We start from the raw sequence: 14373 nt of genomic DNA, 5'->3' as shown, positions 1-14373 counted from the left end.
AAAGCACACATTTGTATGCATTATTGAACTTACTTATTCTTCATTTCTGGTCTCAAATTTATTTTCACTGTTGTAAAATGGCAATATGGGTAGGCATAATGTGTATAGTGAAATTGTTATAATATCTCTCTTATTGATATAGTGACTATGAAATATAAGAAACAGTTTCTAAAATACAAAATTATTTTTGTAAGTGAGATATACAAGCCTTTTGTTTTCTTTAGTTTCCTATGTATCCATTAGTAGTGTATTTGCCCTTTAAGTATATTTTCTCATATAAATAGTAATTGTATTTCATAAGGCTGTTGAGGGAATAAATGGGTGGCTAATCAAAATTAACATTAGACTGGATCTAAATATCAACTTCATACAAATTTACATCTGAGATAAAAGAAGAAATCTGAAATTTTATATAAAAATGCAATTATTAGTACATTTAAAATGTAAATGCTTGCATAGTATAATAACAATATTTGTTAGTCTTATCTGCTACCACCTCATTCTTCAGACACTAATCCATGTTTGTAGCACTGAAAGGTGCTTGCTTTTTAAATGAGCTCAGTGAACAAGATTTTAAGGGGTTACTTCATTTTTCTTTAACTTCTTTTTCTAATCTTTACTATTTTTTAACATGTCAGGTAGAAGGTGATTTCTCATGGACATTGTTTTATGTGATTTTGGAATTTTTCTGCTTTATGCAAGATTGAGCCTCAGTTGACACTGTTTTTAATTCATGGTCACAAAATAAGATTAATTCTTAAATATATGTTTTCCTAAAAGGTCATGGCCTGAAAAGAAAAATAAATAACTTAAAAGATACTGTTTAGTTTCATGAATGCTCATATGCTAAAGACTTATACAGGTATCAGAGTTCTAATTTAATTGTTCTGTGTTCTTGAAATTTTTATGAACATTTGTTGACACAAGGGGTATATTTTTCCCAAAATTATCTAGCTAGGGTACTCTGTTTAGTCATAGTAAGTGTCAGTCTGCTTTATATTATTTAATTACTTGACTGTTCTTAATTGTTTTGTATATAAAACTAACGGTTTTCAAAATCATTTTTAATCAATACATCATTCTACTTATGTGATAATATACATTTATACTGAACACTTAAAATTTCTTTTTTAACATATTTATTTAACACATTTTAATGTACTTTATTGTATACATTATATTAAGGAGATCATCATTTCAAGTTCTATTTAGTGTGCATACCTACATTTGAAAGTAACTTATTGAATAAGTTCATAAATGTGAATGATAATAAACTTTCTTTGCATACTGTTCATAATGTTAACTAGAATGAGATCCAATGAAATGATATATTTTTTTAATCATGCATAATTTTAGAGGTGCCATAAATGACATTAAAGTAGGCCTTTAGCTATTTAGGCTTCCCAAAACCTAAATTGAAACCATATGGCAGATTTTGGCTGAATATGAAGGTTGAAGCCAACCTTTAATGTATTTGTAATATGATAAATAAATTAGTTCTATAATTAAAACTTTTTAAGTCTTATACTTATGTAGGTTATTATTGAATTAATGAGGACATATGTTATCCAACTAGAATGCATGCATTTGTACTTTATAGTTCATGTGTCCTCACAGATTCAGTATTTTCTTTTATGCAGTAAAGTAAAAATCACCCTAAGAGACTGCGAGGCTTAATATTATTTATTCATGACATATTCATTACCTATAATTATTCCAAAATCCTGCAGGCACACAGAAATGTGCAAAATAGTTCCCATTCTCACTAAGCTCACAATTAAATAGGAAACCTTGCCGTTAAATAACTAATAAACTATAAATGTGATGAATGTCAGGATATGAGGTTTCTGTGAGAGGATGTGGGAGGTCTGGAAAAGATACGTGATAATATATGGAAGATGGTGGGCAGTGGGATTAAAGGATTTTGGCAGAGGAGTGTGACATCGATGAACATTGGCTGCAATAAGAAGAATGCTTACTGGAGGGTAAAAGTAGAGTTAGGAAGACCAGTTAGGAAGCTCTGGCAGTGATCCAGATGAGATGGTGTTGTGAAAATAACTTAAAAGTTTTGCATTCAGTTCATTTTAATACACCAAATACCCAGCACCTAATAAGGAATACTACTAATTGGCACTCCTGTAAAAACACTTTTATGACTCCAGTAAAAATACATTGTTGGTTAAAAGTGACAGTATCTTTTAAGAATAATAAGATAGAGGTTTCCCAAATGATAGATTTTAAGATACAGTTTCTAATTTCTCACCCTGACCAGTTTTATTGATAGATTGACTTATAGCCATCTGAAGTAGATATTATAAGTGAAATGGTAAACTGCTACATTAAGAATCAAAATAAGTCTACAATAAAGGAGTAGGGAATGTTAATTAAAAACTTAGATTAAGAAATACTACTGTATTCCTGTGAATAAGATCCTTCTAAGTCCAAATGAATATATTCTAATATGATGTATAAAAACCTGTGGTGGTAAATCACTGATGTTTTGTAATGTCATCAGTGTATATTAATACTCTGCCACATAGGATCAATAACCTGGAATTTGCTTTTTATTAAGTAGTGTTTCGGGAACTACACAGTCCAGAACAAATGCTGATGCATTATAAATGAAGAAATTTTAAGATATTTTTTAAAAAGTAAAGAATATATTGATAATATTCTTTTTCCAAGAAAACTAAGATAATTCGAATAGGGTAGGGAGAAATTATAAGGGCCTCCTTTTTACTTCTCTAGCCTTGGAAAACCCTCTTTTAATAGGTAGATGTTTCTCCAAAATGTTTTGACATGCAGGTGTGTGTGTGTATGTGTATATTTTATATATAATGAAATACATAGTTCTGTTTCCTTGTTCTTAGCACAGATGATTTACTTTATGCATGTTCTGATGATTTGGAATGAAAGAAATCCCATATTTTAACCAAGAACATTATTATCTACAGAAAGCAAGGATAGGATATTTCAACATTGAAAATTCACCACATTACCGAAGAGGAAAAGCTAAATAATCACCTCAGTAGATGCTAAAGACATTTGATAAAATTTAATACCTTCTCTTTAGAAGTTGAGGCAGAAAACCATGTGTGATTTATTTTCTTTGCTGTCCTAGAAGTAACTTGTGTGTGTATGTATGCATGTGTATAACAAACTCAAAACAAGTTAATTGAAAACTGACTGAAGAAAAATCATCTGATTGAACTACTGAGATTATGCATGTAAATTTTCTCAGAATCATTGTGTTATTACTTTGCCAATGAATTTATTTTTTGCCATGTCATTAAATCTTTTTCTCTAAAGATATATAGTATGGAAGAATTATATTTTATTTCACCATTTACTTATGTTAGGACATTGAAGTTTTGCATATCCTAAATTATTTCCAAAGATATTCCCTAGGATAGAATTAAGTATTCTGGGCAATGGATATGTGAAATTTTTTTCTCTATTGTAGAGAAAAAATTTGCTCTCCTGAAAGTTACTCTAGCAGTGGTCTATGAGAGAGTTCATTTACATAAATGACAAGTTGAGAGAAAAAAGATAATTGGAGAAAATTACAGGAATTGTTGCATACATAGCAACCAAACCTTTTACATTTTGTGGGTGCTTTTAAAAATGGCTATTTTTTTTGACTCCTCAGAAAACCAGACAAACAAAACAATAGATGCTTCCGTTAATAAAAAGGCAGCTGATAGCACATCACAGGTAAGATTTTTTCCTTCTGTTTCAAAGTAAAATTAGAATTGTAGTCCTCAGGGATAATGGATTTCCATCGATATTCTTTTTTTTTTTTTTAATATTTTTATTTTATTTCTAGGGGAGAGAGAGAGAGAGAGAGAGAGAGACAACGTGAGCAGGTGAGGGTCAGAGAGAGAGGGAGACACAGACTCTGAAATAGACACTAGGCACCCCAGCAATTTTTGATAAATTTGAAATTTAGAAAATTTTGAAAAGTGGACCTTATAAATACACTGCAGCAAGTGGATTCTGTTACTTTCTTTAAGGATTGGTTAAGAATTTTTAGTTTTGGGGGCGCCTGGGTGGCTTAGTCNTTTTTTAAAAAAAAAAGAATTTTTAGTTTTGGATTTTACATTGTGGTGTGTGTTAACGAGTCATTTTCAATGAAGTCATTATAAAAATTTATAATTGTAAGATTTAGAATTACATCATTATCTTCAGATTGGGCCTAAAGTTTTTAATGTCAAGGCATTGTTTCCTTTAAGTTTGTAAAATCTGAGTTTTACAGATTTTAAAAACCTTAATCATTTGGAGCTCATCTCAGTATAATATATTATAAAGTAATTATGATTAGCATTTATTACACAACATGTGTCACGCCTAATGTTAAGCTCTTTGTATGCATATTTGGATTAATCCTCATGACAGATCCATATCCATACTTTGGAAATTGGGGATATTACCTTTTAACATAAATTTACGTTTATGTGCTGGAACTAAAAGATGCCTATCAGCCTTTTCTACTCAAAGATACTGGTTCTTTAGATCTGTGTTGTACTGTCCTTTTTTGTTGCTATTGTGGAGTTCAAAAAATTTTTTTAAATTCCATTTTGAATGATTTGAGACGATGGGTTGACTTTGTCACTTCGGATATCAGTTAGTAGTATAGCACACTGTATCTTATCGTATCATTACCTTTTTAAGGGAGGAAACATAGATTTAGATTATTTTGTGTAACTTAACTCTAGCTTTGAAGTTGCTTTTGGCATTTTGGTGAGTTAATATTGGTATTAATATTAGTATAGTAATTAATATTAATGTAATTTTTGTAGAATTCATCAACATTTTAAATGTTGGAAAATATATAGTGTTTGTGCTTAATCTAATCACCAGTTAAAGTACCTAATCACTTTAATAGCTCTATGCACTTGACAAAAAAAAAACTTGTAGAATATCTTGTGAGAATATTTCACAATTATGTTTTATATGACAGATGTTGTGAGTATTTGGGGTCATTTATCTGACAAACTCTGCTTTTTTCAGGTAGTACCATTTAGGGGTCCACATGGAACCAGGCTACTCATTTATTCTTGTTGCCCCTTAGTATTTCCGTTTTCCTCCATGTCTACCAGAGTTTCCTTTGTAAAATGTAGAAATTTTGTTTTTCAGAGTGGAAAAGCCACAGGCAATGATTCAGGTGGTGTCATTGACCTCACAATGGATGATGAAGAGAGTGGAGCTTCACAAGGTACTTATAAGTAATGGTACCAGTACCAAGGAATGCTTTGTACCATTTTTTCCCTCTTAATCCAGTATGATAATCAGTGAAGACAGATCTCTACAGCATGCTTGATATATTTGTATCTTTTAAAGTGAGAGTTTTTTTATCTTAGAATTTAAAAATTGAAATCTAATCTTGAATGAATATGAGCAAAGCATAGAGAAAAACAGAGCAGTTAGGAGACTATTTCACTTCTGGAGCACCCCTCTTTTTATGTTTTATTTCACTGGATCTTTGCAGTAACCCTATAATATGCATTTTATAGTTAAGAACAGATTCAAAGAGAACAAGTCAAAGTCAGTTAGGGAACTGGGGATCAGTCCCCTCTGATCCAAATTAAGTGTTCTTTCTGTGTGTGTATGCGTGTGTGCACATTCGCACTCACGTGCCCTTTAATGTGGGTACTATCACGTGTGTGTACATTTAATTTTGGTTATTTGAATTAATTTTCTTTATATAAACAAAAATGAAGGTGATATTAAAAATCCTGAATCCCCCACAAAAAAAATATGCACCCCTAAAATTCTCAATATTATTTTGAGTTACGGTATTTAGAAATTACAACCAGTATTCCCAATTATCCTTTTCCAGTGTTAATCGGTAATCTGAATAAAAAGTTCAGTGGTTAAATATACTTGGAGAAATGCCGAATTAAACAAAATTGTATGGGTTTTTTTGTCCTTTATATAGACTTCTCTGAGCTTTACCATGCAAATTTATAATGAAATTTTTCCAAGAAAGATTCAAGATGTAAAGGATTTCTCAAACTTATTTGCACAACTATTCACAGACATAAACCTGTGTGGTGATAATTATATAATGCATATGGAAAATTTAAGATAAGGTAGTAAGCTAATTACTATCTTAAAGACATTAAATTTAAAAATCACCTAAAGTTTAAATATTTTAGGGAATAAGATCATTCATTGGTTTTCAGAAAACAAGCTGATTATGTGATAGCAAAATCAATTTTTTGGTATAATTGATGTAAAATTGGAATATTTATGCTATCATTTGTCAGAATTGAATTCATACCAGCGGGATTATTTTTTACATAAAGAGTTTCAAATTATTTGCATTGATTTTTCTTTTTTCTTTTTTTCTTTTTATCGACAAGTCTAAATATAATGAAACCCTAGAGGACAAAATAAATACATGTTATTTTTTAGAGGACACAGAGCTGATTCTGAAAGTTATCAGTACCCTTACTATTGTCTTTCCAGCATCCCTGCCTTGTGGAGTCTTTTCCTCTGGCCCCACCTTCGCACCTTAAATTTTCCCGTTCTGAAGTGTATCCTCCTTCAGGACCCAATTAACGTAGCTAGAGCCTTAAATTTTATTTACATTTTAGTGAAGAATTCCTTAAGACAGAAATCAATGGGGATCATTTTGGATAGAAGGGCTTTTGGTTATACTCTTTACATTACGCCATATAGTGGTTACCTAGTATTTAAGGCTTTTTCTGAGATGCAACATTTATTTCATAGGCTGTTCAAGACTTTTTTTGATATTAGACACTGTGGGTGTCTTATATAAAAGACTGGCTCGTGTAAATAAGCAACCATCTGTATTATCAAACAAAAGAACCAAAACAGCAGTAATTGGAGCTCAAGATCACTGGTGAAAAACTCATCGATATATAGGTATTTGTCTAGGAGAATGTCCTTGGTAACAGATAGATAGATATGTACTGAATTAGGAAGTGGAATGACTCTGATTGACATGATATTATATTGAGTTCAAAAGTAGTATTCATTCATAAAAAAATGTAAAATTCTATTTCTGTAAATGTGAATTCAAAGATAGAACCAGCAGTGAATTATTTAAGGTTGTGATGTGGTGTTTAAACCTGGCAGGTGTACACATAATTAAAATAGAAATAAATTGTTTTCATAGCGGTGAATGTAACTGAGTGGCAAGCAAACATAAAATTCACAAACAAAAGGAGAACCTGTATTTCTGATTTTTTCTATCAATAATCACAATATCTTACTTTTAATTAATAGACCCCAAAAAGCTAAATCATACTCCTGTGTCAACCATGGGTTCTTCTCAGCCTGTGTCTCGACCATTGCAACCCATCCAGCCAGCACCACCTCTTCAGCCATCTGGGGTGCCAACAAGTGGACCATCACAGACAACCATACATTTACTTCCTACAGGTAGACTTGCTGAATCACTGAGTTGAAGCGTTTAGTCTTGCCTACAGTGAAATATGACTATGGAATTAAGTGGAAAGATCAGAGAGAAGATTAAGGATAACTTTCTGTTATTTTGAGGACAGTGTATCTTTTTGAATGTAGTATAGCTTAGTTTTACTGACCATTTTTAGTAACAGCACTGATACAGAGTGGTTATAAAGAAGAAAAATTATGTGTCTTGGTCATCTGCCACTACAAGCAGCTAACATGGATATAGTTTCTCTGGAAGGGATGGTGCGTTGATTTGTTCTGATTATGACCACGAAGTAGCAAGTGACTGATGAAATCAGTTTTAAATGATTCTTAACTTGAACTAGTTTTAACTGGCCTAACACTACCATTGGGAGATCTATTCTAATATTTTACACACTGCCTTTCAAGAAGTTATAAATCTGGCATTTTCAAGATGTAGCCTGGATCTCCTTAAACTGTTTGGAAGCCAGTCAAGACAGTTTGTCTTTTTTATAAAATAGCCCATCATTAGAGATTTATCTGCAAAATACTTAAATAAGAACTTTTCTCATTAAGGAAAACATTTAGTTTACATGGAATTTTATCTAGTGAAATCAAAGTGTAAGTCACCAATTTAGATAATTTAGAAGAATATCAGTTATGCAGACAATGTATACTATAGATAAAATGGGTAATAAAGAGATGAAGAGATAAGCATTCCTCCTTGTACACTTTCTTCGTCACCATTCTAAAAGCTCACGTTGAAAGTTCAGATGTGTAAAGACTAAAGTAAATGAAGACTTTAGTAAGTAAGCCATTCATAAAGAAAACCTTTTTATCTTTGTCATATCCACTGTTTACCTCCAAATTTATTTTATTATAGAACCCATTTTTCCATATAAAAGTAGCTTTATTATTTTTATTGTATAGTTAGTGTATGATCATTTGTAAATTATGATAGTAATTCAGAAAATTATTAACAGGAAAATGTTAACTCCTAAAGTAATTATTATAGTTCCATGCTGTCAGTGAGCATTTAGGACTTTTTTGATAGATATATGTTAACATCACTTAAGGCATCCGTGTTCTCTGGAACATATATTAGGAGGAATGCTAGAGTAGAAAAGGAAGAATTCTGTATTTTAATTGATATTTTATTGCTTTGAATAAGAGATGGCTCAGTTCACCTAAAGAAAATGTCAGTAAAAATAGCTAGCTAGTTTCTTGAACTGTGAGTATACAGTTGCTCTTGGATTTATGCCATTAGTAGAAGGCCTGAAGGGCCCCAAATCCCCTCTACTAGGAATAGTTAAACATTAAGGAGTGAAAATTTACTGTTTTAAGTCACTCCCTTAAGATTATACTCTTAATTCTTTATCTTCACATGCTTTTTACCTACTCAAGAGTGGGAAGGGCATTGGGCATGGTTGAGGCAGCCTTTTCTTCTGAAGCTTGGATTGTAATAATAGTAATATTAATTTTGGTTGGCTTTCACCACTTTTATCTTTCAAGATTACAAAAGGAGACTGTCGTCTGTATTTCTTTCTTTATTATAGTTAGATTTTGTGCAACATTAATTACAATTAATACTTTTTACTTAACATAGAACTTAACTGCATTTTGATCTGTTTTTTCTGCTTTTCATTAGCTCCAACCACCGTGAATGTAACACATCGTCCCGTAACTCAGGTGACTACAAGACTCCCTGTCCCGAGAGCGCCTGCAAACCACCAAGTGGTGTACACGACTCTCCCAGCACCGCCAGCTCAGGCCCCCCTGCGAGGAGCTGTTATGCAGGCTCCTGCTGTTCGGCAGGTCAATCCCCAAAATAGTAAGAGACTCTTTTCTTGTGTAGGACCCCAAGTTACATGTGTTCTTTAGCATTTAATTGGCTTGTATTGACAAAGATATCATAATAAAACTAATAATAATTTTTTTCTTCCCTTTGGAGAGTTAACCAGAAAAATTGGATATGTATATTATATGATGTGTGTTCCATGTGTTGTCTTCAATTTAGCTGTATTTATGGCCATACTCTCAAAATACTCTGTTTGATACTGGTCTGCACTCTGTTAAGAGATACCTTGCCTAATTAAAATGGGACTGATCAATTGTGGCATGGCCTAGATAATGGAAAAATAATGGAAAAGAATAGCCTCCAGTGAGAGAGTCTTAAAGGTAGGGAAGGTGGTTGAGAAGAAAAAGGTTGGAAGATGTTAAAGAAAATCTGTTGTTTGCATGTGCAGGTACACAGTCATAACACATATGTTTATATACATATATACACACATAGACATATATTTTGTATATATATGTAATATTTAGTAAAATATATTGTGCATACAAAGGTTTATATAAAAAGCATATGTAAAGGTTCTATTTTAATAGAATTTTTATTTAATTTTTATTTTAGTTTTTATTTTATTTTTGAGAGAGAGAGAGAATATGAGTGGGGGAGGTGCAGAGAGAGGACTCTGCAGAGGATCCAAAGCAGGCCCTGTGCTAACAGCAGCAAGCTGGATGCAGGACTCGAACTCATGAACCATGAGGTCATGATCTGAGCCAAAAGTGGTTATTCAACTAACTGAACCACCCAGGCTTCCCAAAAAAGCATTTAGTTTTATAAAATCTAGTAATCAGGGCAAATTTAACTATTTATTTATTTATTTTTAAATGTTTATGTATTCTTGAGAGAGAGACAGAGACAGAGCACAAGCATGGGAAGGGAAGAGAGAGAGGGAGACACAGTGGAAGGAGGATCCAGGCTCTGAGCTGTCAGCACAGAGCCTGACATAGGGCTCGAAGCCACAAACCGTGAGATCATGACCTGAGCCAAAGTCAAATGCTTAACTGACTGAGCCACCCAGGCGCCCCAAATTTAGCTATTTAAAAGAAACTGCCATTATTCTGTGATGATTTCCAGGAGAAAATAAACTAAGCAGAGTTTCTGGTTCACAGTCTGTCTTCAATTTTCTTAAGCTTACAAGAGCTTTTTCTGGGAAATCCATCACTGTGGTCATGAATGAGTTCTGCGAAACTGCACTCACCATAGTCAAAGTACCAGGCAGAACTATAGCATAAGCCAAGAACTGAATCTGTGGCAAGAATATGGTCCAGGCAGTAGGCGACTAAATTGTCTGCTTTTAACAGATATATTCACAACAGTTCATCCTAACACAGCAGAATGCACATTCTTTTCAAATGCTCATGAAGCATTCTCCAGAATAGACCACATAGTGGATCACAAATTAGGCCTCAACTACTGACTGAGACCACGCTATGCATATTTTCAGACTACAATGCTATGAAACTTGAAATCAACCACAAGAAAAAATTTGGAAAGACCACCAAAACATGGAAGGTTAAAGAACATACTGCTAAAAAATGAATGGGATAAGCAGGAAATTAAAGAAGAAAAATAATACATGGAAGTAAATGAAAATGAAAGCATGACAGTCTAGAACATTTGGGATGCAGCAAAAGTGGACCTAAGAGGGAACTCCATGGCAAAACAGGTCTACCTCAAGAAACAAGAAAAGTCTCGAGTACACAGCCTAACCTTACCTCTAACCACAACCTCTAAAGGAGCTAGAAAAGGAACAGCAAATAAAGCTTAAAGCCAGCAGAAGAAGGAAACATTATAGTACAAGTAAATTATAGAGACATAACAACAAAAACTTCAGTAGAACAGATCAACAAAACTAAGAGCTGGTTCTTTGAAAGAATTAAAAAAATCGTTAAACTCCTAGCCAGGCTTATCAAAAAGAAAAGAGAAAGGACCCAAATAATAAAATCACAAGTGAAAGAGGAGAGATCACAATCAACAACACAGAAATACAATTATAATATTATGAAAAATTATATGCCAACAAACTGGGCAATCTGGAAGAAATGGACAAAACTCTCAAACTACCAAAACTAAAACAGGAAGAAACAGAAAATTTGAACAGACCCATAACCAGCAAAGAAATTGAATCAGTAATCAAAACTCTCCCAACAAACAAGAGTCCTGGGCCAGATGGCTTGCCAGGGGAGTTCTACCAGACATTTAAAGAGTTAATACCTATTCTTCTCAAACTGTTCGAAAAAATAGAAATGAAAGGAAAACTTCCAGACTTCTTCTACCAGGCTAGTATTACCTTGTTTCCAAAACCAAAGACTCGACTGAAAAAGAAAACAATAGGCAATATCCTTGGTGAACATAGGTGCAAAAATTCTCAATAAGACACTAGCAAATTGCATCCAACAGTATATTAAGAGAATTATACACCACCATCAAGTGGGATTTATTCCTGGGCTGTAGAGCTGGTTCAATATTTGCAAATCAATCAATATGATATACCACATTAATAAAAGAAAGGATGAGAACCATATGATCCTGTCAATAGATGCAGGAAAATCATTTGACAAAATACAGCATACATTGTTAATAAAAACTGTCAACAAAACAAGGATAGAGGGAACATACCTCAATATCATAAAGGCCATATACAAAAGACCCACAGCTAATACTATCCTCTGTGGTCAGAAACAAGACAGGGGTGCCCACTCTCATCATTGTTATTTAACATAGTACTGGAAATCCTAGCCTCAGCAATCAAACAAAAAGAAAAAAAATGACATCTAAATTGGCAAGGTAGAAGACCAACTTTCACTATTTTCAGATGATATACTCTGTAGAAAACCCAAAAGACTCCACCAAAAATTGCTAGATCTGATACACAAATTCAGCAAAGTTGCAGGATATAAAATCACTGTATGAAACTCTGTTGCATCTCTATCTCTATACACCAATAGTAAGAAGCAGAGAGAGAAATTAAGGAATCAATCCCATTTACAACTGCACCAAAATCAATAGGATATCTAGGAATAAACCTACCTAAAGAGGTAAAACATCTATACTCTGAAAACTGTAGAACACTTCATGAAAGAAAGTGAAGGGGACACCAAGAAATGGGAAAGCATTCCCTGCTCATCAGTTGGATGAATGTCTATTACTACTCAAACTAGTCTACACATTTAATGAAATCCCTATCAAAATACCACCAGCATTTTTCACAGAGCTAGAACAAACAATCCTAAAATGTGTATCGAATCACAAAAGATCCTGAAGAGCCAAAGCTGTCTTGAAAAAGAAAAGCAAAACTGAAGGCATCACAATTCCGGACTTTAAGCTATTATCACAAAGCTGTAGTCACCAAGACGGGGTGGTACTGGCACAAAAACAGACACATTGGTCAATAGAATGTGATAGTCCAAAAATGGACTCACAACCGTATATAGTCAACTAATATTTGACAAAGGAGGAAAGAATATCCAATGGAGAAAAGACAGTCTGTTCAACAACAACTCAACAAATATCCAGTGTTCAGAAAACTGGATAGCTACATGCAGAAGAATGAAACTGGACCACTTTCTTAGACCATGCACAAAAATAAATTCAAAATGGATCAAAGACCTGAGTGTGAGACAAGAGCCATCAAAATCCTAGAAGAGAGCACAGGCAGCAACCTCTTTGACCTCTGCCATAGCAACTTCTTATAGACACATTTCTGGAGACAGTGGAAACAAAAGCAAAGATGAACTTTTGGGACTTCATCAAGATAAAAAGCTTCTGCACAGCAAAGGAAACAATTGACAAGACTAAAAGGCAGCCTACAGAATAGAAGATATTTGCAAAGGGACATATCTGATAAGGGTTAGTATCCAGGGGCTCCTGGGTGGCTCAGTCGGTTAAGCATCCAACTGTTGCTCAGTTCAGGTCTTGATGTCAGGGTTGTGCAATCAAAACCTAAGTCCAGTGCTCCACACTGGGCATGAAGCCTACGTTAAAAAAAAAAAAAAAAAAAAAGGTTGGTATCCAAAATCTGTAAAGAACTCATCAAACTCAACACGCAAAACCAAATAATCCAGTTAAGTAATGCGCAGAAGGCTTGAACAGACCTTTTTCCCAAGAAGACATCCAGATGGCCAATAGACACATGGAAAGATGCTCATCATCACTCATCAAAGCCAGGATGAGATCACACTTCACACCTGTTAGAATGGCTAAATTAAGAATATAGAAAACAACACATCTTGATAAGGATGTGGAAAAAGGGGAACCCTCCTAAACTGTTGGTGGGAATGTAATCTGGTACATCTACTCTGGAAAACAGTATCGAGGTTCCTCAAAAAGTTAAAAATAGAACTACCCTATAACCCAGCAACTGCAGTACTAGATATTTACCCAAAGGATATAAACATACTGATCTGAAGGGGTACACGCACTCCGGTATTTACAGCAGCATTATCAACAACCACCAAACTGGAGAGAGCCCAGATGTCCATCTACTAATGAAGGAATAAAGAAGATGTGGTGTATGTGTGTGTGTACACACATGCATGCACGCGCGTGTGCACACACCCACACACGCACAATGGGATATTACTCAGCCATCAAAAGGAATGGAATCTTGCCATTTGCAACAACATGGATGGAGCTAGAGTGTATTATGCTAAGTGAAATAGGTCAGAGAAAGGCAAATACCATTATGATTTCACTCATGTGGAACTTAAGAAGCATTTAAGAAAATGATTTACATATAGGGGGAAGGGGGGAAAAAAAGAGGGAGGCAAACCGTAAGAGACTCTTAACTATAGAAAGCAACTGAGGGAAGGTAGGTGGGGGATGGGGCTAAATAGGTAAAAGGTATTAAGGAAGGCACTTGTTATGAGCACTGGCTGTTATATGTAAGTGATGAGGCACTAAATTCTATTCCTGAATCCAGTATTATATTAAATGTTAACTAACTAGAATTTATTTTTGTTTAAAAAAATTTTTAACGTTTATTTTTGAGAGACAGAGAGAGACAGAGCATGAGCAGGGAAGGGGCAGAGAGAGAGGGAGACACAGGATCTGAAGCAGGCTCCAGGCTCTGAGCTGTCAGCACAGAGCCTGACGCGGGGCTCGAACCCACAGACCGCAGGATC

The 14373-nt window shown here is 34.0% G+C and overlaps 1 protein-coding gene across 4 annotated transcripts in view; it reads left to right on the top strand.

Annotated features, from left to right (window-relative positions):
* The window catches only part of ATF7IP (activating transcription factor 7 interacting protein), a 109631-nt gene that overhangs the window by 86377 nt on the left and 8881 nt on the right, over positions 1-14373 (top strand). For all 4 annotated transcript variants that reach the window (XM_077756441.1, XM_077756442.1, XM_077756440.1 and 1 more), the window contains 4 exons: positions 3650-3714; positions 5137-5215; positions 7255-7410; positions 9050-9232. In XM_077756441.1, the coding sequence (XP_077612567.1) occupies positions 3650-3714; positions 5137-5215; positions 7255-7410; positions 9050-9232 (483 nt within the window). The remainder of the gene's footprint in view (positions 1-3649; positions 3715-5136; positions 5216-7254; positions 7411-9049; positions 9233-14373) is intronic.

Source organism: Crocuta crocuta, unplaced genomic scaffold (assembly GCF_008692635.1).
Source record: "Crocuta crocuta isolate KB4526 unplaced genomic scaffold, BGI_CrCroc_1.0 scaffold262, whole genome shotgun sequence".
Classification (NCBI taxonomy): Eukaryota; Metazoa; Chordata; class Mammalia; order Carnivora; family Hyaenidae; genus Crocuta; species Crocuta crocuta.
Note: the sequence above shows the minus strand (reverse complement) of the source record. Positions and strands in the feature narration are given on the sequence as shown.